The 24,972-nt window shown below is 39.1% G+C and overlaps 2 protein-coding genes across 19 annotated transcripts; both read left to right on the top strand.

Annotated features, from left to right (window-relative positions):
* Positions 1 to 614: 614 nt before the first annotated feature.
* On the top strand, positions 615 to 12,718 carry arl13b (ADP-ribosylation factor-like 13b). Of its 18 annotated transcripts, none has more exons than XM_079462899.1 (11): positions 617 to 1,259; positions 6,559 to 6,629; positions 6,724 to 6,973; positions 8,442 to 8,547; positions 8,752 to 8,954; positions 9,249 to 9,360; positions 9,457 to 9,616; positions 9,831 to 9,950; positions 10,931 to 10,999; positions 11,453 to 11,517; positions 11,613 to 12,714. In XM_079462899.1, exons 1-11 carry the CDS (start codon positions 1,201 to 1,203, stop codon positions 11,652 to 11,654), a joined length of 1,257 nt encoding a protein of 418 aa, XP_079319025.1. In that variant the 5' UTR covers positions 617 to 1,200; the 3' UTR covers positions 11,655 to 12,714. The 18 variants fall into 18 exon arrangements, with proteins under 18 accessions (XP_079319015.1, XP_079319025.1, XP_079319014.1 ...); XM_079462888.1 differs by having other exon boundaries at positions 9,249 to 9,375; XM_079462904.1 differs by lacking the exon at positions 617 to 1,259 and adding an exon at positions 3,014 to 3,195.
* A 4,871-nt stretch (positions 12,719 to 17,589) lies between these two features.
* Positions 17,590 to 23,809, top strand: nsun3 (NOP2/Sun RNA methyltransferase 3). The gene is made up of 6 exons (XM_079461531.1): positions 17,590 to 17,817; positions 18,024 to 18,133; positions 18,319 to 18,677; positions 19,564 to 19,718; positions 21,751 to 21,872; positions 22,006 to 23,809. Exons 1-6 carry the CDS (start codon positions 17,665 to 17,667, stop codon positions 22,268 to 22,270), a joined length of 1,164 nt encoding a protein of 387 aa, XP_079317657.1. The 5' UTR covers positions 17,590 to 17,664; the 3' UTR covers positions 22,271 to 23,809.
* The last annotated feature ends 1,163 nt before the right edge of the window (positions 23,810 to 24,972 follow it).

Here is a 24,972-nt window from a genome sequence, read left to right as displayed (position 1 = left end):
TACATAAAACTATGTACTAGAGATACTGTACATTTTATTATTCTAAATTATCCTGTATTCATATTCTTTTCAGCTATAGACCACGTCTCCTTAAGCAGAGGACTCTGGTTAACATTTCAGTAATGTTTTACACACACAGCTTGACAAACATACTCAGGACAATTTCTACAATCGTGCTGTATGTGTACAGAACATACATCGAGCAACTGCTTGGTTGGGGCCAAATTTCTTTCTTATTTTTGATCATTAAAAATGTAAATCTTCTTTTTAAAATGTATCTATCTTTTATCAGATTTCTAAAATTGTGATGGTCAATTATAACAATAGTAAAATATAACTGCTAGATAATATAACATGTAACAGCAATGCAACTCCAAACCTTTGATAAAACTTGAGAGCCCTGCACATATTACTTTCTCACCCATAGGTGTGTGATGCCATGACGTTGTAATTTACTATCGTTTCGTTTTAATCAATTAAAGGCCACATTTGTGTTGCCAAGTCCATAACATACGCATTTGAATGGCATGGACGCGTCACTTGTCAGTGTGAAAAATATAAAGCCAAAACCAAAAAGGAGGGAATTCAAATACTTGATGGTTTTGTTTTTGTATGCGGAGATGTGTTTCCCGAACACTTGGCAACACATACCCTCGACGCAACCCAATCTGAAGCCATAGCAGCTAGGTAAACAAAGCGAGCTAGCGTGTTAACAGTTAGCCATATAACGGTTCTGTAACATTGCTTTGAAACATGGTTTTATTCGATGGTTTAGATACAGTATAGGTACTATCGCGTTAATCTAGTCCTCGTGACATATATGTAATTGAATAGTTTTAGGGGTCGTATACACTAGCTAACTGGTTAACGTTAGCCATTCAGGTTTTCGTGAGGTCGCATTCACAGGGAACGAAATGAATCTTCAACGCATGATCAGACTTTTACGTGACACTGGGACTATTTATCTTAGTCGGCAATCTTTTGTTTGTGCCCTCATTGTCTAATAGTAAAAGCTAGCACAATGTCTGTCGCCAAATGTTTACACGTTGCAAGGATAGGCAGATAAAAATTCAAAGCTTGCTAGCAGACACGTATCTGGTCAAAAACACCAGGAAAATAAACAAATTAGCTTGGGAATATACTTATCCGCCAAAACAGCTATCATGAAATAAAACCCCAATCATAAACATTTGGGGCGAAATGTTCAATCTGATGGCGAACTGCTGCAACTGGTTGAAACGATGGAAAGAACCTGCGAGGTGAGTGTTCTATAAATGTAATCACTTGTGCTAGAAAGCAAGTCATTTGTCAACATTGGCAACTGTTGATTTATCAACACACCCTTTAAAAATGAATCCTGCTGTACATCTTAATATTAAAATTAGTCAAAGGCATTATTGATGTAGACGTTTTTAAAGATGGTTTCACAAATAAAACAGTAGAGATCAATGGGGTCCAATGTTGTGTGGTTACCTTTTAAATATCTTGTTTTGTGTCAAATGTTCAGCAGATTTGCAATGACCCGAGGGTTCAGTAAATAATGAAAGAATGGTAATTTCTGTGTTGAGTTGACTTTGCCTTTTATCCTTACTTACATGTTACAGAGATATTATTTGATAAGTTGCCCTCCACATATTGGTGATGTAAAGAATCATGTGAAGAATTTCTACTTGACTCTTCTTCTGCATAAATAGAACAAAGCAATAATAAAAAGCAGCACAGACTTCCATCAGTCAATTTTTTCAGAGCGGTTTCACATTTAGCTCAAAAAGGGATGCACCGATATGTACATTTTGGCCGATAACCGACGATTCTTTAACATTGGAAGCCGATAACCGATATATTGGCCGATATACACTATCTCGATATTAATATAACATTTCCTAAGACTGAAACGAAAGGCAAAAAGTGGACAACTGCTTTTATATGAAAACAATCAAAGCAGAAAACAAGGTAACCGCTAGTTCTCTTCTTTTCCCCTGAAAATCATGTACCAAGCTGTGATGATGAGCACAGAGGTCATCATCACGTGAACGTTAGTTCATGGTACTCATGTACAGAGATGTGTATGTGTAACTGAACCAAATGTACACACTTTATTGACCCCTAAGGATGGTAAGATCCACTAGATTGGGTGGGAAGTGTAAGTGTGTTTAAGTGCGGGAGAGACAAAGAAAGGAAAGGTTGGTGGAGCGTGGTGGTGGGCAAGAGGAAGACCCACACCTGCAAAATGTCTTTGTCGAGGCAAGCGTTATGCCTGGTTTTGCTGTTCAATGTTTTTACAGTCAGTTTAAACGATTTTTGGGATGTTTTTTCTTTTCTTTATTCTTATTTTGGGTGAAGTGTGTGGATTCACGTGTGACGAGACACCTGTAAAAAATAAAATCACTTGGACTGAAACAAGTTTCAACCTGGTGCCGATTCAAACAATATGCTTTTTGTATCTACATACTGTACCTGCATCAACAATGTTTTGCTAATAGCAGTAAGTGACTGATCACAACAGAAAGACAGTACTGTACTGTTTTTTTTTAACTGTGAGCAGCGTGCAGCTGAAGAAGTTTAACCAGTGCAAATGATTTATGATTTATCGGCCGATACGATAACATAAAATATTTTCATTTATCACCTGATACTGATATAGTCGATAATGCAGAATCCGCACCCCAACTGTATATGTTTGTCATTAACTTAAAGCCAAGTGATTACATCACCTGCTGTGCCTGCAACATACAGGATACTTTATAAGCCCGAACCTGGGTCACCTGTTTGGTCATACTGAGCAGTCTTCCTGTGTTAAGTTACAAGACGTGTGGGTCTTGTCAGGTCCTCAATAGTGTTAGTAATGTTATGAGAGATGGTCTCTCTCAGCTGACCACTTTTCAGCCCGAGGAGACAGCTACCCGTCTAATTTAGTGCCCTGATTTCATTGGCTGAATGTAGTATGTTGTCTGGCATTTTGTCACTGATCTTGTTGGGCTAAGCAGAAATCCCCAGCTAATCCTTTAGCTACAGTGCTGACCAGAGGGCCAGGAGAGAGACACTGTGAGTGTGTATGGGCAAACTGAACTCAGGACAATGAAAACCTAGCTAGCATCTTGCCCCGTTTCAGTCTCGATGAAGGCCTCGTGGTTGCAGCGAACTGTCACCTGGATAGTACGCTTGATGTCCCTGCGGCGCAAATGCCGTAGTTAAGTATTTGTTAGTGTGTGTGTATGAGTTTAGTAATGACGTTAGATTTGTGTTTTGCTTTGTGAATCCATGGCGACCGCAGGGTTTGTTTACGCTGCCTGGACCATGTGTTTGGCATTTCTTCAGAATTAAATTTAGTTTGATGAGGGTGAGCTGAACTCCCATGTCATTTCAGGATATTTTTCTTTGTCACAGATGTGTTGTTATGTCTTGTATATTGCTTTTTTGCTGAAATTCTTCACTCCACAGCCTTTGTCGGCCAATCATAGTATTGAAATTTATGATGTCATCTCTTAGCCACCTTGTTTAGTTTTTACGTTTGAGTGGGGTATGCTGTATCCTTTTTATATTCCTGTGCATTTTTGCAAGAGAGGAAACAATAATGTACAGACTTAGCTTCTCTTAGCTGTTGGCACAGATGTAAGCTCCGGCAATTAATTGCATGAACAAACTTACCTTAATTCATTCCAACCTTACACATTCCTTCAATGTTGCAGTGTTTTACAGAAATGTATAGAATTATTTTGCAGACTAAATTAAAAAGGAATTGCAATATCGGTTGAATATTGAGCATGAAGTGCTCTGAAACTTCCTGGTATACGGCTGCGTTGAGCTTGGACCTCAGAAAACACAGTGCACCAACACCAGCAGATGACATGGCACCCCAAACTAGGGCTGCACGATATGAGGAAAAGCTGCGATGTGCGATAACATTGTTTAATATAGCGATGACGATATGATAAATATTCAAACGTGAATGTTAGCTAAACTGTTTCAATGTCTTATTGCTTTAATAGGTTCTTTGCGAACCTAAACATTGAATAGCCTATTCCCACTGAATAAAGTATATAGTATACTACAGTATTTTTATGTAGACAAAAATATTACTTAGGGATGCACCAGGGCTCCAGACAAAAAAAATCAATTAAGGAGCCAAATAGTTTTATAAGACATATTATACACATAACATGAATTTGAAACTACTTTGTTATCCTGTTGTATGTACATCTTCCCCCTCATAGTTCTGCTCACATAAAGTTTGTTGTTTTTCCTCATAAACGAGTACATACGGAATCTGCAGACTTTTCATGATTATTCTGCACAAAAATTTGGGAATATTCTGTGGAATAGTATCAAATGTGTTTACATTTGTCCACAAATATAATTATGTGTAAATGTGTTCAAATAGTCTTAAAACGCTACCTGTCTATACTGTATACTTTAATGCAGTTGATAGCAGATTTGGTTCTGCTTTTTCAAAAAGAGACGGAGAAGCTTTTTTATTGATTGATGCTAAAACGACTGTTTAAACCAGGGGTCCCCAAACCTTTTTCTGCGAGAGCCACATAATTCTCCCTGTCTTTAATGGGGGGCCGGGTCGGTTTGTAACAGAACATTACATGGGCCGGAGGTACTACTTGAATTATTGTGGAGATTTAATTATGATTTGAAATGTATTTATTATGCCTCCTAATGGTAGAATAGTTTATTTTGTTATGCACCGTACGGACAAATGATTACTTTTCAAGAGATTAAGCCTAGATTAAAGAGCATCGTTATTACTATCATAATGATTTTTTAAAAATATTTCATAATGACCCAACCGCTTGGCCTTGTCTCTTAAATTTTCCGCTCGTCTCTTAAATTTTTCCGCTGGTTCGCTCGTCAGCTGTTGTCATCGCAATGGTACGTTATGTTGAGCATACCATTCTGTTGGTAGGTGAATTAAACAAATATTTAGGCTATGTTAGTAACTTAGCGAAATTTGAGTCTGAAAGCCAATATTTATTATCAAATATAGACATCATTGATATAAGTGAAACTGTATATTTAAAAAAGAAAATGTCTCAGAGTGTTTACACCAAACGTGGTACATCGCGCTATTCGTGTGTAGTTGGACACTTGAACATTTTGAGTTTACTCGCATCAGTCGCGCGTGAAATTCGCTTAATTACAGATGCGAATTCGCGTAATGGGAGGGGCTCGCTCAGGGCCCTACTAGAGCAAGCTCCTGATTGGTTAACGCGGCGCGAACTTCAAATCTGAACTTTGGCGAAAATTTGCGCCGCAAGTAGGTCATCGCGTCTTTGCATTGATTTAACATGTAAATCACTCGCGCTTTACGCTTTATTCACGATTGGTGTGAACACTCTATAAGGCATTGTTCAGAGGGCCGGTCCAAATCTGGTTGCAGGGCGTAGTTTGGGGACCCCTGGTTTAAACTCTGAAAACACCAGACCAAATTTGTACTCTGAATAATTTGAACCAAAAGAAAAATTATGCATGTCAAGATCATATTAATATATTATATATATACTATATGAAAGAGTAAACATTTTATTGCTTTTAGAGTTTAAACTAAAAAGAAAGGAGTTGTGTTAATACGTTACTATGTTGATTTTAGTTTGTAATAATGACATTTTTCCACATGTTCACAGAACAATGTTAAGATAACTTCAAATAAAACTTAACAAGATAATTTGCATATCGTTTGTTCTCGCTTTGAACAGATTTTAAATGATCAAGTCTCAAGTAATAGACAGATAAATTACATTCCCTGAACTTCTCCGTGGTTAATTTTGTTTTAAACATCTCAAATATCACATTGTTCATCCTCAGACTAAATCTGTCACAGCAAACACAGATCATAGTAATGGGCTTGTGTTTGTATATTTGTCAATAACGTGCTGAAGGTTCTTGCAGAGATCTGCGGGAGCTTATTCCACGCAGCCTTATCCACGCACAACACTTTACCACATCTTTTCCTTCCCTTCGCCTCTCTATTAATGTGCTTGGACACAAAGCTCCGTGAACAGCCAGTATCTTTTGCAATGACCTTTTGTGTCTTGCCCTCCTTGTGCAAGGTGTCAATGGTCGTCTTTTGGACAACTGTCAAGTCAGTCAGTCTTCCCCATGATTGTGTAGCCTACAGAACTAGACTGAGAGACCATTTAAAGGCTTTGCAGATGTTTTGAGTTCATTAGCTGAATAGAGTGTGGCACCAGGTGTCTTCAATATTTAACCTTTTCACAATATTCCAATTTTCTGAGATACTGAATTTGGGATTTTCCTTAGTTGTCAGTTATAATCATTAAATTTAAAAGAAATAAACATTTGAAATATTTCAGTCTGTGTGTAATGAATTCATATAATATACAAGTTTTTTTTTTGGTTGAATGGAATTGGTGAAATAAATCAACTTTTTGATTATATTCTAATTATATGACCAGCACCTGTATTTTATGGCATTTCTGTCAATACATTTCTCACAAAATTTCACACAGCAACTTTAACGGTGAGTTCCTTGACATACAGGATGTCTATGGCTGAAGATAATAAAAATGAACTGGGTCTATGTCTTTGCAGGAAGGTGACAATAGTTATGGTCGGCCTGGACAATGCAGGAAAAACAGCTACTGTCAGAGGTATCCAGGGAGGTAAGGTCTTCACCCAATTGTGTTGATTTTTCATGTTATTTAATTTAATTTGTCATTCATGATCATTTATACAATGTATATATTTCTGTAATAGAAAGCCCTTTAGATGTAGCACCTACAGTGGGCTTCTCAAAGGTGGACCTGAAGCAGGGAAAGTTTGAGGTCACAATCTTCGACCTGGGTGGTGGGAAGCGCATCCGTGGGATTTGGAAAAACTACTACTCGGAGTCCTATGGGGTGGTGTTTGTTGTGGACTCCAGCGATGTCCAGAGAATCCAAGAGACCAGTGACACAATGGCAGAGGTCCTTCGCCATCCTCGTATTGCAGGCAAACCAGTATTAGTGTGAGTGTCCAAAGCTTATTTTATGTAGTTCTGCTTTAGCAGCACAAAATGTTTTCGTTTTGACTCCCAGGGAAAATGCACAAGGATCAAATGTACAGCTTGAATACAAGTTGCTGTGGATAAAATCATCTTCTTAGCACAATAATTGTAAGTGGATTAGAAACATTGGTCACATTCTTACTTATAGTACTTAAAGTATAGTCACATCTTTACTTTTTGTAAAGTCTCTGAGACATGACAGGGTCTGTAAACTGAAAAAAGTATCTATGTTTGGCCAATCGTAACAGAAGCTGTTTCTGTCTTTCAGTCATTTTATATTATATATGATATGAGAAGCAGGTTCCATCACATTTGTTTACAAGTCACACAATTAATAAAAAAATATTATCTTTACTCATATGGCCGTGAAGTTTTTTCCATGCAACAGATTTGCATACAGTTATACAGTATATACACATAATATATATATATATATATAAAATCTTTAACAGGGACATTTCTTTTTTGCCTGAAGGGTTCCATAAAGAACAATTTACCTCCAAAGAATGTTTCTGTTTCACAAAAGGTTTTTTGACGTGCAAAGGGTTCTTTACATTAAAAACTAAAAATGAAATGTTCATTTTCATCTTTGAGTAAATTATTTTGTTAAGCCAAACTTTTTTATTTTATGGCATTGCTGTGAGGAAGCTTTTGTAAGCACCTTTTCTTTGCATAAAAGTATATTAAAGTGAAAGCATCCACAGGTAAAGAATGGTTTGTTTTCCTGGTTTGGTTCATGTGAAGTCTTTGTTTGGCTTCACATTCTTTCTGGAATTCAATAAGAATGAATTATCCAGACATCACTGTTTTGAATTCTCGTGGCCCTTTGTGATCAGGTCTACCACAATTGTGTCTGTAGCAAATGTTATGAACTAGTTGAAGCAGTGTATTACTGCACATATATGTGTGTGTGTGTAAAGAATATAGTTGTGGACTCCGAATATAACCCTGGGGAACCCCCATTTGCAGAGTGGCAGTTGGTGTGGTTTTCCACTCTTGCCGCTGCCTACCTGTCAGAAAGTTCGGGCTCCATCTGCAAGAAGGTGTTTGACCCAAGACCTTGAGCTTGGTAATGAGTCTGGAGGGTGATGAATGTCAGGCTGTAATCAGAGAAGAGCTTTCTCACATAAATCCCCAGCCTCTAGTCCAAGTGGAACAGGGCGGTATGCAATAAATGGGTTATGTATCACGTGTATATCTGATGGTGTGTTAGACAAGCTGCCGTGGGTGCAATTAATTGGCGGAGTGAGGTGCAGATGAAGTCCTTGACTAAATGTAGCTTGTTAAGTGTGCTCAAAAGTGAAGAGTGCTTTATAACATAAGGCTAATTATTTGGTCCACCTGACCTCCGGTCATTTGTATGTGACAGCTTACCGAGTGACCTGCTCTTGTTGTGTCCAACCTCTCATTTCTTCTCATTGGCTTCCAGACTGGCTAATAAACAGGACCGAGACGGAGCATTGGCTGAGGCAGATATCATCGAGAGCCTGTCATTGGAGAAACTTGTCAACGAGAATAAATGCCTCTGCCAAATTGTGAGTGAATAATATAGTTTGTATTGACCAGAGGCTCAGTCAGCTTTCGCTTTGATTTGGGAATTGTAATTCAAGTATAGGGGTGAGAACTTGTTTTAATTCTTATGACTAGGTTTAGTTTTTCATTAGTATAAAAACATATTGAAAATGCAAAACAATCTATCTCATAAAACAAACACTAAACATTGTCTTCTGTACTTTCAGGAGCCCTGTTCCGCAGTGCTGGGTTACGGTAAGAAGGTGGACAAATCTATCAAGAACGGCCTTAACTGGCTCCTGAACAACATTGCTAAGGACTACGAGGCAATTTCAGAGCGTGTGCAAAAAGATACAGCAGACCAAAGGGCTCAGGAAGAACAGGACAAGAAGGAAAGAGCAGAGAGAGTCAGGAGGATAAGAGAGGAGAGGTCAGTGAACTCAATAGCGGTCACTGGGATAACGGTGTTAGGTTATTTAAACAATATCATGAGTGGAGTCCTGTTGTAATAAACATTAGTATTAGCACAGAGATGCTAATATAGAGCACAACTGTTTTGTAAGCTACAAAAGGAGTGAGTATCCAGTACATATCAGGTTTTTTCTACTCTGCACAAATTACTGTGGTCTGTAACAACTGTTTTCAATAGAAATAAACAGTGTGATTTGGTAAAAAACTGTTCAATACACATAAAGGTTCATGAAGATGTTGTGCACTCTTACAGAGACAGGCAGGAGCGAGAGGAGGGGGAGCGAGAAGGAAGGGTGGTGAACGAGATGGAGCCAGATGATAACATGGCCAACCCATTCCAACCTATAAACAATGTTATTACAGAGGTTGGCTATCACAAAGTAACATTTCTTTTATTCGTAAATTGGACTTATGATTACAATGCATTACCATGATACTCAATAGAAATAAATATATCACAGAATGACAGCAGACTGAAAAAGGAAATAGAGATGCTGAGACCGAGAGAGGAGGGCCACCAGAGGAACACTCAAGATCAGACAGATCTTCAAGATGAAGCAGAAGAGGAAGAGCAGGAAGATGAAGAGAGTGAGAGACAGACGCCAGAGAGCTCAGAATCAGGTAAAACAGAGCCTAAAATGAAATGATAGGCTCCACAATGCAGAGAGTTATGATTTTAACTTGTGAGTCAAACAACAAGCACAACATTGTTTCATAGTATTTGAATCCATTGTTTCTTAGCATTTGAATCCATCCACCAATATACCGTGTTCATTGGTGCCTAGCTAATGTGAATGAAATCATTTAAATAAGTGAAAATGTGACCTTTCATCAGGAGCAGTGGACCAGGCCAAGAAAAAAACTAGAATATTGCGATTGAAACGCAAGCACCGAGTTGACCCGCTTAGAGTGGAGGAAGCAGCACCCAAAAGTCCCACCCCCCCTCCTCTACCAGGTAAATAAATCTTCTGTAGATCATTTTGATGGGTTTAACTATCATTAATTGAAATGCATAAACAATTGAGCTCCGGGTGTTGACGTCACGCAATCTGAACTCGGCCATAATGGCAGGCTTTCAGGAGAGTGCTAGAGGGGCTAACATTGGTATAGACTTTATAAATCATACTATTTTAACATGACATGATAAACAGTTGCTGTGTGCCAGGATGCTGGAACAGGTGGGGGAAAGCAAAGTGCAAATCATTTTATCATATTACTAAGGATCCCGAAATACCTGATAGATGATTAAATGGTTAACAGCAACAAAAAGTGCTAACCAACACAACACCTCTATCTCTCCCTCTCTGTCGATATGAGCAGCACTCGTCTGTGCAATCGCAGTGGGCTCCTAACACAACCCCATTGTGTCTGACCTCCCATGGCTTCATTGGAGAGTCATTAAGTTTTTTGGGAATGTTTAACCTGCCAGATCAGAGTCAATTACGTTAGCTAACAGCTAGGATTCCAACATTTTAATAAAAATAGAAATACAGTACAAAGTCTGACCCGAATAAGAAATACAACAAATGTAATTTTCTATGCTGTAAGCCCACTGATGGAATTTATAAGCCTTTTAAGCAGATAAGCAGTTAAAATAAATTTAAGTAACATCATAATCTATATTAACAATCTCTTTCATCTTGTGGAAGGGGATTACTTAGTGACCTTCTGCTGACCACCTGTCTGAGAACCATTGGCATCTACATAATCAAAGAAACAATAATAAGATAATTTAATTATCTTTATCATTGTTAGTTTCAAATTCTACTATAATTACATTTCGGTGAATTCATGTATTACATTGTTCTTTATTTTACAGACATTCCAAATTATATGCTGTGCACAAAATGTTTCATTATTTAATGTGTTTAATTACCAATTTCTCCCTGTTGCTTTAAATTAACAACAGCTAATCGTTTTACTTTTTTGTTTTAGTTGGATGGGCTACCCCTAAAGTTTCTAGGCTCCCCAAACTTGAGCCTCTTGGAGATACAAGGCATTCTGGTAATTGTTGGTTTATTGCGCCCGTTCCTTGTCTGGCATGTCGACCAGCTTGCGCATCACTAACATTGCTTTTCCCATTCTGTTTTCTAACCATATAAGAGTTTCCCATTGTTTTGACATGAAAGCTTTGTTTTCTCTTCATCCTCACAGCAAGCTTCAACCACATCTGTCATGAGCCAACAGAAAAACCACAGCCTAACAAAGCTTTACTAACATAATCATCATAACACCTCATTTCCTGTGATGTTACTAATGTGTGTTATTTTTTTTCCTCGTGCCCTGGTGTTCTGTGTCCAGTTTTGAATACCAAAGCAGTCTCACATTGATCTGTACATTTATTCTTCTAGTTAACCCATGTATTCATATTAGAAATTAGTTCCTTATTTATTGTTGCAGCTTAAAATGCACATTGCTGACCTAAATATCTGTTCCATGACTCTCTTTCATTGGCAGATTTCTATGGCAAACCTCTCCCACCTGTAGCAATTAGACAGAGGCCGAACAGCGATACTCATGATGTAATTTCCTAAAACTACCTCTGCTTTCCCTTCACTGGTTAGCAATTCGTAAGGGTCTCAACCAATCAAAGTCTCGTTCTGTTCTTATCTTCAAGCTCGGGCAGTGTAGCGATGTACATGGATGTAATTGCCCATGACGAACTGATAACCTGCCGGCATTCCCAGTGGATTACATAACCCAAGGAACCAGTAACTGATGGTCAGCAGAAGTTGCTCGCATGCCAGTGTTTAAGAAGTTGAGATGGGCTACAGCTACCTCTATGGAGCAATGCTTGATTTGTGGGGAACATACATGTTGACTTGGAAAATACTTTTCTCTTTGGCAGTCTGTCGTGCTTTTTTGTCGAAATAATGCTTATAATCAGTATTAACACATACTTCAGATTCTTCACAGTTTTGTAAAAAAAACATTACAGACATATTTTTAAGAGAATTGAAAAATATTTAAAAACACAAGATTTTTTAAATATGTGTACTTGAAATTGTACAAACAATTCTTCAATGGTTTTTAATGGTTCACATATGCATATCTGTGCTCAAGCTTAAGCATTTGTGCATATATATTACATGGATGATTGTGATACAGTTTGCCTTGAAAATATCAGATAGTCTTTCTATTAGCCTCTATAGGTCTATACATTATGCTGTCTTACTTTTTGAGAACGACATTGATACTCTTAAATAGCACCAGCAACAGATATACGTATTGTATGTACTATGATCACAGTGCAGTCTGAAGTGTGTGATGTAAAATATTTGTATCATGCTCTTTATTGAGCTACAAAGATTAAAGCAGCATTTTATGTGCTCACGGGACATTAGTGCTTTTTCCAAAAAAGATTTCATATTATTAATGATAATTACTTTCATACATTTCAGACTTGATATAAAGACTGATTAGATTCTCAATGTAACACACTAATATATTATTTTATAATGGCATATACTGTAAACAGTGCTCATGCATTTGTTTGATGTTCCAAGCTATTGCTTTTTTTATACTTCCCATTTGTTTACATGTATGATCAGTTTGATATTTTTTATTTAACACCCACACAACACTTTGGCAACACTAATATTTATTACTTCTGATGTTTCCTTCCCCCCCAGTTTGCTATGCTTTCATTATCTGCGCCTTTTGTACCCAGTTTACATTTCATATGTATGTTGAATATGAAATAAAAACTATTTTTACTCAGTTATGTGGATATGTGTGTTATATATAATGTTCATAAAATTTGTTTTGGAAAGTTCAGTTGGTTCATTATTCATACAGTGCAGTATCATTCATGGGCCAGCATCAGGGATGTCATTGTAAGTAATAGGAGCTTGAAAGTAGTATGTTCAGCTCGACAAATGTATTAAACTTTTATTAAATACATTATAAAGTTTATACATTGATATTTAGTTAAATATTGCTGCTCTCTGTGCAGATCAAGAGCCAAGCAAATTGGCAGGTTTTATGGAACAGTCAAATTGTATTGTAACAGTTAATGGAGTTGTGGATGCCACAGTAAGTGCCATTTTTCTTGACAAAACCAGTGGTTGAGACAATAGTAGATACACAATGTGCTCTACAGTAACTGATAAAATGTATGGGAAGTGAGTGGCCAAAAGGGGTGTGTCCTCAACTAATAATTCCTAGACACCTTGGCATTGATGGATGTGCTGTTGCTTTTTTGCTAAGCAAACTGCATCGCTGGAATGTTCCCAGCAGTGGTCCTCATGGACAAGAAACTGCAAACTATGGACCCATGGGAATAGAATAACAATAAACCACAAATCTTGTTTAAAATTAGACATCAACAAAGGTGTACTGTTGCAAAATCTTTTTTCATTCCACATGACTGGGTCATAGTGTTTGACAAGGAACGATTTAATTATGTAAAGCATTACACAGAAGACTGAAACAAACCAAACTCAAAGTTGATATTTTTAAACTGCAATCGTTATGGATTTTGGGTTAGCAAGAGAAGAAAAGGCTGGATGAGAGGACCAGTGGCGATCGGCTGCTGCTTTGGTCCGTCTTTCAGAAAGCCAGAGCCAACAGGACAGCAGCATTAGGTTACTGTGATGGAACCAGAGGAGGATTATAACCCACAGAGCATTTAAACAGGGACATACCTGAAGCAGCCGATGGGTGGAAATTGTGGCCGTAGTCTACCCACGAGAGCACCAAGAAGCGGAGCATTCTACCAAGATCCTGGTTGCCGATTCTGTAATAACGTTCTGCAGGGCTGAGGCGGTAAGAGAATGAGATGCACGGATGCACCTTCCCATCACCAGGGGATCGTTAAAGGAAATAATACAGCCAAGGAACGTAACTGACTCGGCATGGAACTCGCACTTCTTACGTTAAGCTGGTTCTTGAGCAAGCGCTGGAAGACCCGCCTAACGTGCTGGGTGTGCTCCTGGAGAGAAGGGGAGATTATTAAAATGTAGTCCAGGTACATAAAGACAAAATTATTAAACATGTCACCCAGAATGCTATTGACGAGGTCCTGGAAGACAGCTAGAGGATGGTAAGGCCAAAGGGAAGAACCAAATACTCGTAATGTCCTGTTGGCAGTTGAAATCCGCATCACCCTCCCGAATGCGGACAAGGTGGTAGGCTTTGTGGAGGTCTGATTTAGTGAAGACCCGGGCTCCATGCAAAAGTTCAAAGGCAGAAGACATTAAAGGTAGGGGATACCTATTCTTAACAGTGATGTCATTCAAACATTGATAATCAATACAGGGGCATAGAGAACGAAGAATCCCGCGCCCACAAGGGAAGATGAGTGACGGACTTGTAAGTCGCTTTGGATAAAAGCGTCTGCCAAATAAATAAATGTAAATGTAAAATGGATTAGACCAGCCAGGAGAGACTCTTGAATGTATTTGTCCATGGCCTCCCTTTCAGGACCGGATAGGGAATAAAGGCGACCCTTAGGCGGGGAAGTGCCTGGGAACAGGTTGATGGCACAGTTTTAGGGGCGATATGGAGGAAGACAGGTGGCCCAGGACTTGCTGAAGACTGCACAGAGATCATGGTACTCCACCAGGACACTGGTCAGGTTTTAATTTAGCACAATGCTCTCGTGCAGATTCCGGGAAAGAAAGAGACTTCGACAGGGAGTGACGTGAGTGATGGAGGAGAGGGGGCAGCCCGCGAGCAACCAGGTGTCAATTGGCTTGGGTAGAGATGTGGCTGTAATTCCCCATCCGTGGGCCGTGGCGGCGTCGCTGAAATTGCCCTTGGCCCCAGAGTCTAGGAGAAGTGTCCAGTGTCGGAGGCCCCCTGGAACAAAAGCCTGAAGGGCAGCAGGGTACGGCTAGACGGAGAGCTCGAGGGAGATATGGCGCCCAGGACTCTCGGATTTACTGATCGGCTTTTGTTTTTTAGTGGGCAATGGAGGGCAAAGTGGCCTGCATTGCCACAATAAAGACAGAGACCCTGGGCCAGGTGCTGTTGTCTCTGCTGGGGGGTGAGACGCAGGTGTCCCAGCTGTATGTGCCAGATGGGGCTGGTAAGACAGCGCTGGAGGCTGTACAGAGCGACTAATCTAATCAGGGAATCGTGGTCACTGGGCAAGTACAGAGGGACAAGTTCGTTGGTAATGGCTCGATCCAATCTATCGAGAAAGCAAGTATGTAAAGTGCTCTCATTCGAGTCGCACGCTGCCATGACAGGAAAGCCCGGCAGGAGTTGGGATGGCCTTTGTAAAAGGGAGATGTAACATGGATCATTTACATTTACATTTATTCATTTGGCAGACGCTTTTATCCAAAGCGACTTACAAGTAGTTTTTTTTTTTTACAGTGACACATTACTGCAGAGCAATCAGGGGTAAGGTGCCTTGCTCAAGGGCACTTCAGTCATGACCTGCTGGCCCTGAGATTAACTGGCAACCTTCTGATCACAAGCCCAACTCTCTAACCACCAGGCCACAGCTGACCCCGGATCAATGTAAGGAAGGGAGGCGAGAACATAAAAGCAACTCCTAATTAAAATCAACAAAACATAATGTAAAGTCCAGGCCTGGTCCTCTCTCATCGTACTTGGGGCTCTTGTCCCGCCTTGCTCGCTATAGACGAATTGTTGGCTTGAGGTTCAGGCTCGTGGTCAGCGGCGGCTCAAACGCCAGGGTCCACTTGTAGTTCCCCAATGCGAGCAAGGAGTTCCTTGCAGGGCTCGCTGATACACAAGGGCCGAGCGGAGAGGGTCTGACCCCACTGACTCCATGTTGGTCAGACCGTTCTCTTATGAGCGACTCAGGAGTCAAACGCAGGATATAACCAGAAGCTTTATTACAGCTCACAGAGAGAGAAGGATCACAGCCCGCTAGGAACGGTCTACTTGAAGACAAGAATAATCCATAGAGCATAGTCCACATTTGATAGAACAAGAATAAGCCTTAAATCACTCAATAGACCAGGAATAATGTAGAGACGAGGGGAAGTCCATTGTGAACCCGTGGAGACTGTACTCGGGTGGCAGTAGAGTAGCAATTGGGCAGATGTTGGGGGGGAAGTCGTCGGGGCAGCAACTGTGGGCACACATGAGGCAGACACTGGGCAGAGAGCTACAGCGCTGGAGCCTAAACAAGACAGTGATTACTAAAGAACCGTAACTAACAACACAAGAATAGCTGGACTTTTCGATCAGTAAGGTTACTAGAATTAATGGTCTGACAAGAGACAAGAGGAACAAAGGGAATATAAAGGGGAGGAAATCAGAATACTAACGAGGAACAGAGGGGGTGAGAGAAAAGACAAAGAGCAAACACAGGTGAGAAGGGTGAGAAACACTAATGAGAGGGGCGGGATAGCACACGCAGACTCGGAGCACAACCTAAATGCAGACAGAGAAAGTTACACAGAGCGAATGCAAAGACATACGAAAGTTGTGAAATAAAATCCATCATATTTTTATTTTTGATCTGGTCCTGAAATACTTGTACAATACAATCAGCAAAAAATTCATTTTATTTGTTATTTGATAAGTTTGTCTAATTTAATGCAAATACAAAAAAGATTTCATTTAGAATTTTGGAGAAATGTCACTAGTTGTCTGTCACTAGTTCACAGTATGAAAGAAAAATGACAATTTTACAGTAAATTCAGAAAGACTGAAAATAATTTTGGAGTGGTATCATTTTTTCTGTTGCTGTAGCCTTTTGGTTAAAAAACAATATAGACTACACAGGCAAATCAAAAGACCCTCTCTTTTGTCATATTTGACATATGGACAGAGCAGCTGTAGATTTTAATGACGAAAAGGATATTCGAAAGTCCAATTTTTAAATACAAAAATAATAATATATTGCAGTTATTCCAACATTAAGAATGTGATGTAGCCTATACATGAATACAGATTAAACATTTAAGATATTTTAGTGTTTAAGTTTTAGTTTTTCATCTAAAAATTAACAAATTTCCTTAACATGCTGTCTACACAATTCACCATGCAATTTAACTCAACCACCACATTTTTTATCAACTAGACTTCAATGCAACATCTATTTAACAACCATTTCATATACAAGACAACCACTCTGTGCATTGTGGTTTATGTGTATTATGTTGTTATATTTTTTTGTAAATTATTGTTATATTTTAGGGTATATACTGTATATGAAAGTATACTGTTATTGGTAAAATGTCTAAATGTGTATAATGTTATTTGTTAAATGTGTAAATTGTATTCTGCACTGCCTGGGGCAGCTTCCAAGCTTTTCGCTCACCACGGCAGACGGTGATGTGACAATAAAAGTGATTTGATGCAAATATTTTTGTTTTTAAAATAAATACATTTTTAAGTTTTTAAAATAAAGTGTTTAGAAACAAAATATGTGCATTTTGTGTTTTGGTAAGTGATCTCATATTTTTGTTCTATACATTCAGATAGAGTTCAGTCTTCTTAAATGTAGTAAAAAATACTTATTTTTCCTTTCAAATCTCATTAAACTGATACAAATGTTTTAAAAGACCATTGACTTAAGCTTACTGTATCATTGATACATATTTCAGCCACAGAAATTATAGATACTTTATTTTTAATTTAAGACAGAAGACGGAACTAATGTGATATACCGCGTTTCTCGGGGACGACGGACCGTTCCGCAAAACTCCAAAATAGTGTGTTGTTTGCTGGTAAACATATCTATGTTTTCGTCAATATTATGGCGCATTGAGGGATGCTCCAGAAGCTTTGTTCTGTTTCTGAAGCCTTTAAAGTGCGCCGCGTTATCCTTGTCTCACGGTCATTGCTCCAGCGCGCGCATTGGCACTCATCCAAGCAGCGGACAGAAGTCGAGGGTTCGTTTTGGTTTACCTAATAACATAATAATAAAACAATTCCAAACGGAAACAAACATTGCCAACACTGCCTGTGCATTCAAATTAGTTTTTGGGAGTAACCAAATGAAATGTAAATGCTTATTTATGCATTTATTTTACACAAAAGTATTATAAATGTTATTTCTTTTCATTCATATTTGCATTGACATTACTGACCTCATCAGATCTCAGTACGGTGTCGGTCTAAACCTCAGAGACAGGTCTGTAAAACTGTACTGCAGCATTTTGATGCACTGTACAGCGAAGAGCTTGGAGAACAGTGGACAAGTGCAAGGTAGGATCCATGTTTTTCCTATTATGTTCCATTTTATTTCTGTTTTAAACATGATTTAATTTCTCAATGAATTAAATAGTATTTTGGACATACCCGATCCCTTTTTTTGGGCATGCATCATGGTACAATCCATAGTACATGGACATGATAATAACAAAGCCCTTATTAATGTTTTATGTCTTTAGGGATGTGCTTCTTAATCCGCTCTCATGGCAATATGCTTGCCTGCTTAATCGCTTCAGTGACCTTACAAACCTTGAGCAAAGCCTCAGAGCGCTAGGATACACAAGCCTCCTTCCACGGGTACAGCCTGAATTCCAGTCGCATGCAGCCAACATCCATCTGCAGTGTCTTATTCACCGAGATCCAGTCCGTCTGCCCAGCCAAGGTCACCAACCAGGCTGTCTCAAACAGTACTTTCTTCTGAATGCAGCTTCTGTTCTGCCAGTACTGGCTTTAGATGTGAGGGACGGAGAAAATGTGCTTGATCTTTGTGCAGCTCCTGGTGGAAAAAGTCTGGCCATACTGCAGACAGCCACTCCTCGTAAGTTCCAATAGGTGGTTAACTTATTACATATTGCATAACAATGTACCTGTGTCATGGCTTTGAGAAGTGTATGTTACGATATCGTCCCTATCACAAGCCCCCATTTTATGCAGTCTTAACAACTACATGCTATTTTGCACCTACGCGTTAACACAGCTTTTAGTGAAAATTAATTTCAGATTTTGATGTTTTCTGCATGATGCTATTGTTAGTTTTTTGGAATTCAAGTTTTCATTTCAGGCGATGGGTCATTTCTTCAATATCCAAACAGAAAGGGTCAAACACAATGCAAATATAGCCCTAATAATAATAGTAATATAGAGCTGTTTTGTTTGAATATAATATTATTTTGTTAATTTACACTAAGGCCCGGTTTTACAGTCAAGGCTTAAGCCTAGTCATAGACTAAAGTGCACGTTTGAGCTGTAACTGAAAACAACTTGCACCGACAAATCTTAAATTATATCCGTGCCATTCAAAAATTACCATAAAACATAACTATTTAGAACCGAAACAAGAAGTGTTTTTTGGATCAGTATTATTCACATCATGCAAAATGGTCTATGTAGCGTTTAATTGTTTCATAAATGTGTATGTAAGCAAAATACATTTCTTAAGCATCCCCTCATATTTATGGCTTTCTTGCACATTTTTAACTCGATAACAAAATGGTGCTATTTGTTATCTTGCATTCTCCTTGCCCTCACCCGCTTGTGTATTAATCTTGCATTGTATGCTACAAATATTCAGCTCTTATGACAAATTGCTCATGATGTTCCTCATTTGTAAAACACCTGAATTAGACTATGCTGAACGAATGAATAAATGTAAATGTGATTTTGTGCCCTGCACTGTTAATCATGTGATATAATTGAACTGTTAGAGCTCCTGCACTGTAATGAGGTGGATCCGCACAGACACAACTGGCTGTTGAAGACTCTGGAATCATATGTTCCTACTACGCTACAACACTTGCTTTCAGTGACTCGCCTGGATGGCAGGAGCGTTGGAGGCGAGCGGCCTGGGGCTTATGACAAGGTATAACACTCACCTCCGCTCCTCTAGCATATTAAACACAATTACAATCCACTCACCCAAAAATGAAAATTCACATCCATTTGGCAGATGCTTTTTTCCCCCAAAGCATATCACAGTGGGTTCAAGCTACATCTTGTTAGTTTGTGTGTTCCTTGAGGCCAATAACCCTGGTATTGCTATCACTCTGCCCATAAGACTTTCTGACTTTGCAGTGGAGATCATTTAATAAATATTCAGTCTACTAACATTACATTATAACTCACTTATTACTCATTATTATTACTCAAGTATTGGCGTGATTTAAACATGTTGTCTCCCATAAGGCAACTGGCTTTATTTAAAATTAAACAAATCTCATATAACTCAATATCTTCATTAATATTAATAATTTTCTAACCATATTAGTAAATGTGTATAAAAAGTAAGTACCATATATCTTATTTGTTCAAGTAAGGGGGAAATTAATGAGGTCACTTTAACCAGAATAAATCAAAAGGAAAAGTACAATAACTGCAATGTTTTTTTTCTATTATCTGCAAGAGCTACACGCACTTAATAATCTTCTAATAATCTCACTCATTCAGGTGTTTAATAAGAAACAAAACCAACAAATGAAAAATAAATATTATAAAATAAAATCTCCATGACATCACTAGCTCTGTTGTTCTCCAACCCCCTCATTTACCATATTGACCTACCGCTTACTGCCATCACTCACAATACATCTAAAAACAACCAAAAAGCTGCAAGGTGGAATAGAGGTTCTCTGCACGCTCCGTCATTTGAAGTCAAAGCTGCATATGTAGACATTTTTTTCCGCTCATCACAGGTGACGAGACGCCAGGCAGGTCACCAGCATCCCTGCAGGCCAAACATGCCAATCAAGCTGTGAATGTGGCGCTTTTAAGGTGCCTAGATACTGCTGACTGAGTAATATCCTTTGCTGGCACTGAAAAGAGTCGGGCCACTGAGCAGAAAGGTAAACGAATACACAATGTGACAGGAGGTGTTGTGATGGTTTCAAATGAATGTGGCTCAGGGTGGATGCTGTGCTAGGAGAGATTAACATTTTAACAGATATAGTGTTTTTGAATACAGCACTGAATACAGAAAAAATACATCCGGCTGCAGTGTGCGGTGTTGACCAGAAGGTGGCAGTGTTGTTGTTTTACTCCCCCTGACCTCTATTCACATCGGCGCAACACTTTAGATACATGGGAACTGTAGACAGAGACACGTTTACACGTACGCTCATTTCCCAAAATGTCTCTGAGTGCGTTGTCTCCCATGGTTCAATCACTTTATTAGTGCAAGCACTTTGACAAGGGGGTAAGTTTGCCTCTTAAACGTGCCATCTTCCTCGGCCTCGTGGGGGTCTTTTTCCACCATCGCGTGCTTTAGTAATGCCGGTCTCCGTAGTACGCCTTGGCATTGTTTTAGTATGACAAGACCAAACAGCGGGAATTAAGATGCTCCAAGACAAAGCTGGCATGGAGAAAAACAGGGCCTCGGCTTGACAAGGCGGTTTTAGCCAGTTCTAATGAGGAGCGTATTCCTAAAAGAAAACCAAGAAAGTACTAAGGTGAAGCGGGGAGCGAGATGTGCATATGGAAGGAGCACGAAGACAAGAAGGTATTTTTAAGTTGGCTCTCCTCTCTCAGAGAGATTATTGTTGCGGGTGTGAGTTGTTTGTTTAACCAGTGTAGAAGATTCTAGCTCAGGTGTGTTTTGTGATTATTGGCCCCAGGTGTGTGTAGTGTTTCCACTATACTGCTCTCTCTCCGTCAGCCTTTCTCTCATTTGCTCGAGCCGGTTCACAGAGGATGGTGCAAGTGTGTTGGTTCTTTTAAAGAGCTAACGAGGCCCGTACTGACAGGTCTCTGCTGTCCTTCTGTATTACGTTCACTAACCCCCAGGTGAACATGAAATATGTCCCTTCGGTCTCATACGCTGTTTTTCCCTCCCTGTGGTGGTAAAACCGACTCTCTTAACTGTGTTTGTCTGTGTGTGTTGCTCTCTTTCTCTGTGTCAGGTGCTTGTAGATGCCCCATGCTCTAATGACCGGAGTTGGCTTTATACCCCTGATACCCACCAAGGGGAAATCTGGCTAAAGGAGAGAGCTCGACTACCACTCCTACAGAAACAGCTGCTGTGGTAAATATCCGTTACTCAAACACATCAAAGATAAATGCTGTTCTTTTCTTCTCGGTTTTTGTAGATGGTTGTACTGTGTTTTTGTAATGTAATAATGGTTGGTAGTAAGTATGTTTGTTTTATCATTTGTTAGTTCGGCCCTAGCTGCAGTGCGTCCTGGGGGAGTGGTTGTTTATTCCACATGCACCATGTCACGTGCAGAGAACCAATCTGTGGTGGAAGCTGTCCTCGCATCCAATCGGGGGATGGAGCTTCTGGATCTCACCCAGTTGATTGACTCGCTGTCTGATCACTTTGGCTTTGCCCATCTCCATCCTCCAGTGGGACATTTAGTGATCCCCAAAAAGGGGCAGACTTGGGGACCTATGTATGTTTGTCGATTGAAGAGAGTACATTAAAACTTCGTATCTGAGATGCAGTTGACTCAAACTCAACTGTCTTTACTTAGCTGTCAAGCAAAGCTTTTTGAACTAACATCACATAAACATATCTTGATTATGTTCATTGACTATACTGTTCCTCATTTTTTATATGTGGTACTTTTGGCTGAGGTCAGGCAGGAATGCTAGTTGCTCGAGACACTTCACATTAGAAGCACCACTCAAGATGAAAGCCGTTTTGAATAATTTTCAACACTTGAACGTGGTTGAGTAATGCGTGCAGGCTTGTGTTTTTATTTGCACTTAGTTTTTTTCTAAAACTCTAAGCTGATCTGCTCGAGGGGTTTTGAGGTGAAAGGCTCGAGCCTTTGAGGTCAATGACAAATTGTGTCTAGCAAAACTCAAATCATTTAAGGGGCACATTTGGAATATGTGACACCCTTTTCACAGTACGGAATAAGGTCTAACTGCTGAAGTGTTTGAATAAATACAAAGCGATAATAGTGTGGACTGCGTACTGTTGCTATGCTTTGGCTTCATCTTCTTCAGAGGTCATCAACATTTATAGCAAGACAGGTGGCAAAAACAGTAGTAGCTGTAGCAACTGTTAATAAGCTGCTTGATATGTTACATATTGTATATTTTTGTTACATATTGTATATTTTTTGCTTCCTCAAAGATTGATCTCAACACATATTTATCGAGTGCATATTTACTTAGTGCAGCGTCTATGTTTTAGGTCATTGTCCTGTTGGAAGATGAATCGTATTCTAAATTTCAGTGCTTTCTCCTCAGATTGGTGCAACCTTTCCTCTGGGATTCTACTGTACTTTGCTCCAATCCGTTTTTCCGAGTTTTCTCATATTTGTCGCAGAGAAATGTCCTTTGTAGCCACCATGCTTCACTGTAAAGATTGCAGTGTGACTTTGCATTTTACTAATAGTGGCCTAAAAGTGTTTTTTTCATCCAAGGCTTTCATCTTGTCACACTGCCATATAAGCACATTTCTTTATTGTTATATCATACATGCTATTGTTATATCATTGCGCACAGTGTTTGCCATGGAGGCCTGTAATTGTGCAGTCTGTCATTTGTGAGCACTGTAAATCATTCTGTATAGATTCAGTTGTTTCCTATTTTGTGCTCCATGTCACACTTCTATTTTGGATGGAATATCTTTGAAAAGAAAGTTGGTTACTTCAAATCAAATTTGGGTTTATTAAAGCAGAAGGTTAATACCTGTGCATTCATCATTTCCATTTTCTTTCATTGGATAGTCTACTAAATTCAATAGTAAATTATCTTATTTTGATATTATTGAATTATGTTCGTTGACTGGAAAATTCTCTCATACATCAAAGTTTTGTGCGAATAAAAATTGAAAAGGTCCTAAAGAGGTGAATGTTTTTTTTATTTAAAAAAGGATATGTGGAATCTTTAAAGTATGTTTTTTAAGCAAACTATGAAAACTTTCCTGTGTCTAGACCTCAATTATCCCACAGTCTGTGGCGTATATGAAGTACAAATCTACAATTAAATAAAACATTAACTGATGGTAATTTATCAAATTCTTATTACTATTTCAGTTATTAAATATATGTAAAATATTGCTCGCATGTGTAGAAGACAGGAGCACCTCGGTGTGTGAGTTTGTGCCGGGGCGGCGGGTGTCTTCACCCTTCCATTTTCCGCGATGGGCTCCGCTTGCCCTTTCAAATCAGCGAGCGGCTCGCTCGTGCAGGAAATGAATTATTACCCCTCAGAGGGAAATAGGAAAAAGAGAGAAAAGCCGGAGCAGAGACTGGCAACGTTAAGGCGTATACAGTAACTTTGGTGGTCTGAGAAATGAGCCCCGGCTGGTAGGAAAGACTTTAAAATAGCCGCTGACATTTACACTAGCTCACCATGACTGCTGTTTTAATAATGCCACTCTGAGTAGGACTGAAAGGCTTTGCACACCTGAGTCAAGAATAATCGCAAGACTGTTCACGTTGTTTTCTGCAGAAATGATGATGGAACAGGTGCAACCACATTTTAATGAATCGCTAATGCGCTAAAAGGGACTAAACTAATCCCCACAGATCTTTTCATGTTGAAACAAAATAGCACAATTCACTTGTTCTATGTGTTACCAATGTATTATAAACATGTTAAAGCAGATGTTAAACGCGCAGTTTCTGACAATCTCATATTGATCTTGAGGACAGAGTAATATTGCATACTTCGTATCTTCGAAGAGTCTTTAGTTTGATCACTTTTATAAAAGACAGATACAGCTGTGTGACCTGAAAGAGTGCAGGGGCAGAACACACAATACATCATCGCACCATCCCTGCATAACTGTTGATTCACTTTAAATTTGTGTCTCTCCTGGCTGCCTGCAAAAAAATAGTCTACAGTCGTTCTAAAATGTACATCTTGGAGTGTTGTTTTGCAATAATAATATGTGTTGTGGTTTGATTTTCGTTTCAAAATGTTGTGATAACTGTTTTTACATTACACATACACACAAATTCAGGCATATTTAGCAGATGACACAATCAAATAACAAAAACACATGATACAGGCACAAAACAGTTCAAAAGTACAACTATTCTAAGCGTACCAAGGTCAAACGAGTGATTTATTTGAGGAACATGCGCGGAAGCTATCACCATCTGCTGTCTTCCGGTTTCTGCTGTGTTTCCCGATTTTCAAGTCTGGCGCAAGTTAATTGAGTT

The sequence above is a fragment of the Barbatula barbatula genome (genome assembly GCF_947034865.1).
Source record: "Barbatula barbatula genome assembly, chromosome: 8".
Lineage (NCBI taxonomy): Eukaryota > Metazoa > Chordata > Actinopteri > Cypriniformes > Nemacheilidae > Barbatula > Barbatula barbatula.
This window is presented reverse-complemented; position numbering and strand designations above follow the sequence as displayed.

Coding starts and splice junctions, on each gene's coding strand:
- arl13b (XM_079462888.1), top strand. CDS start 1,201: ATGTTCAATCTGATGGCGAACTGCTGCAACTGGTTGAAACGATGGAAA. Junction 8,548..8,751: donor ATAAATGCCTCTGCCAAATT/GTGAGTGAATAA, acceptor CTGTACTTTCAG/GAGCCCTGTTCCGCAGTGCT. Junction 9,376..9,456: donor CAGAGGTTGGCTATCACAAA/GTAACATTTCTT, acceptor AATATATCACAG/AATGACAGCAGACTGAAAAA.
- nsun3 (XM_079461531.1), top strand. CDS start 17,665: ATGTTTTCGTCAATATTATGGCGCATTGAGGGATGCTCCAGAAGCTTT. Junction 18,134..18,318: donor GAACAGTGGACAAGTGCAAG/GTAGGATCCATG, acceptor TTATGTCTTTAG/GGATGTGCTTCTTAATCCGC. Junction 21,873..22,005: donor CTACAGAAACAGCTGCTGTG/GTAAATATCCGT, acceptor ATCATTTGTTAG/TTCGGCCCTAGCTGCAGTGC.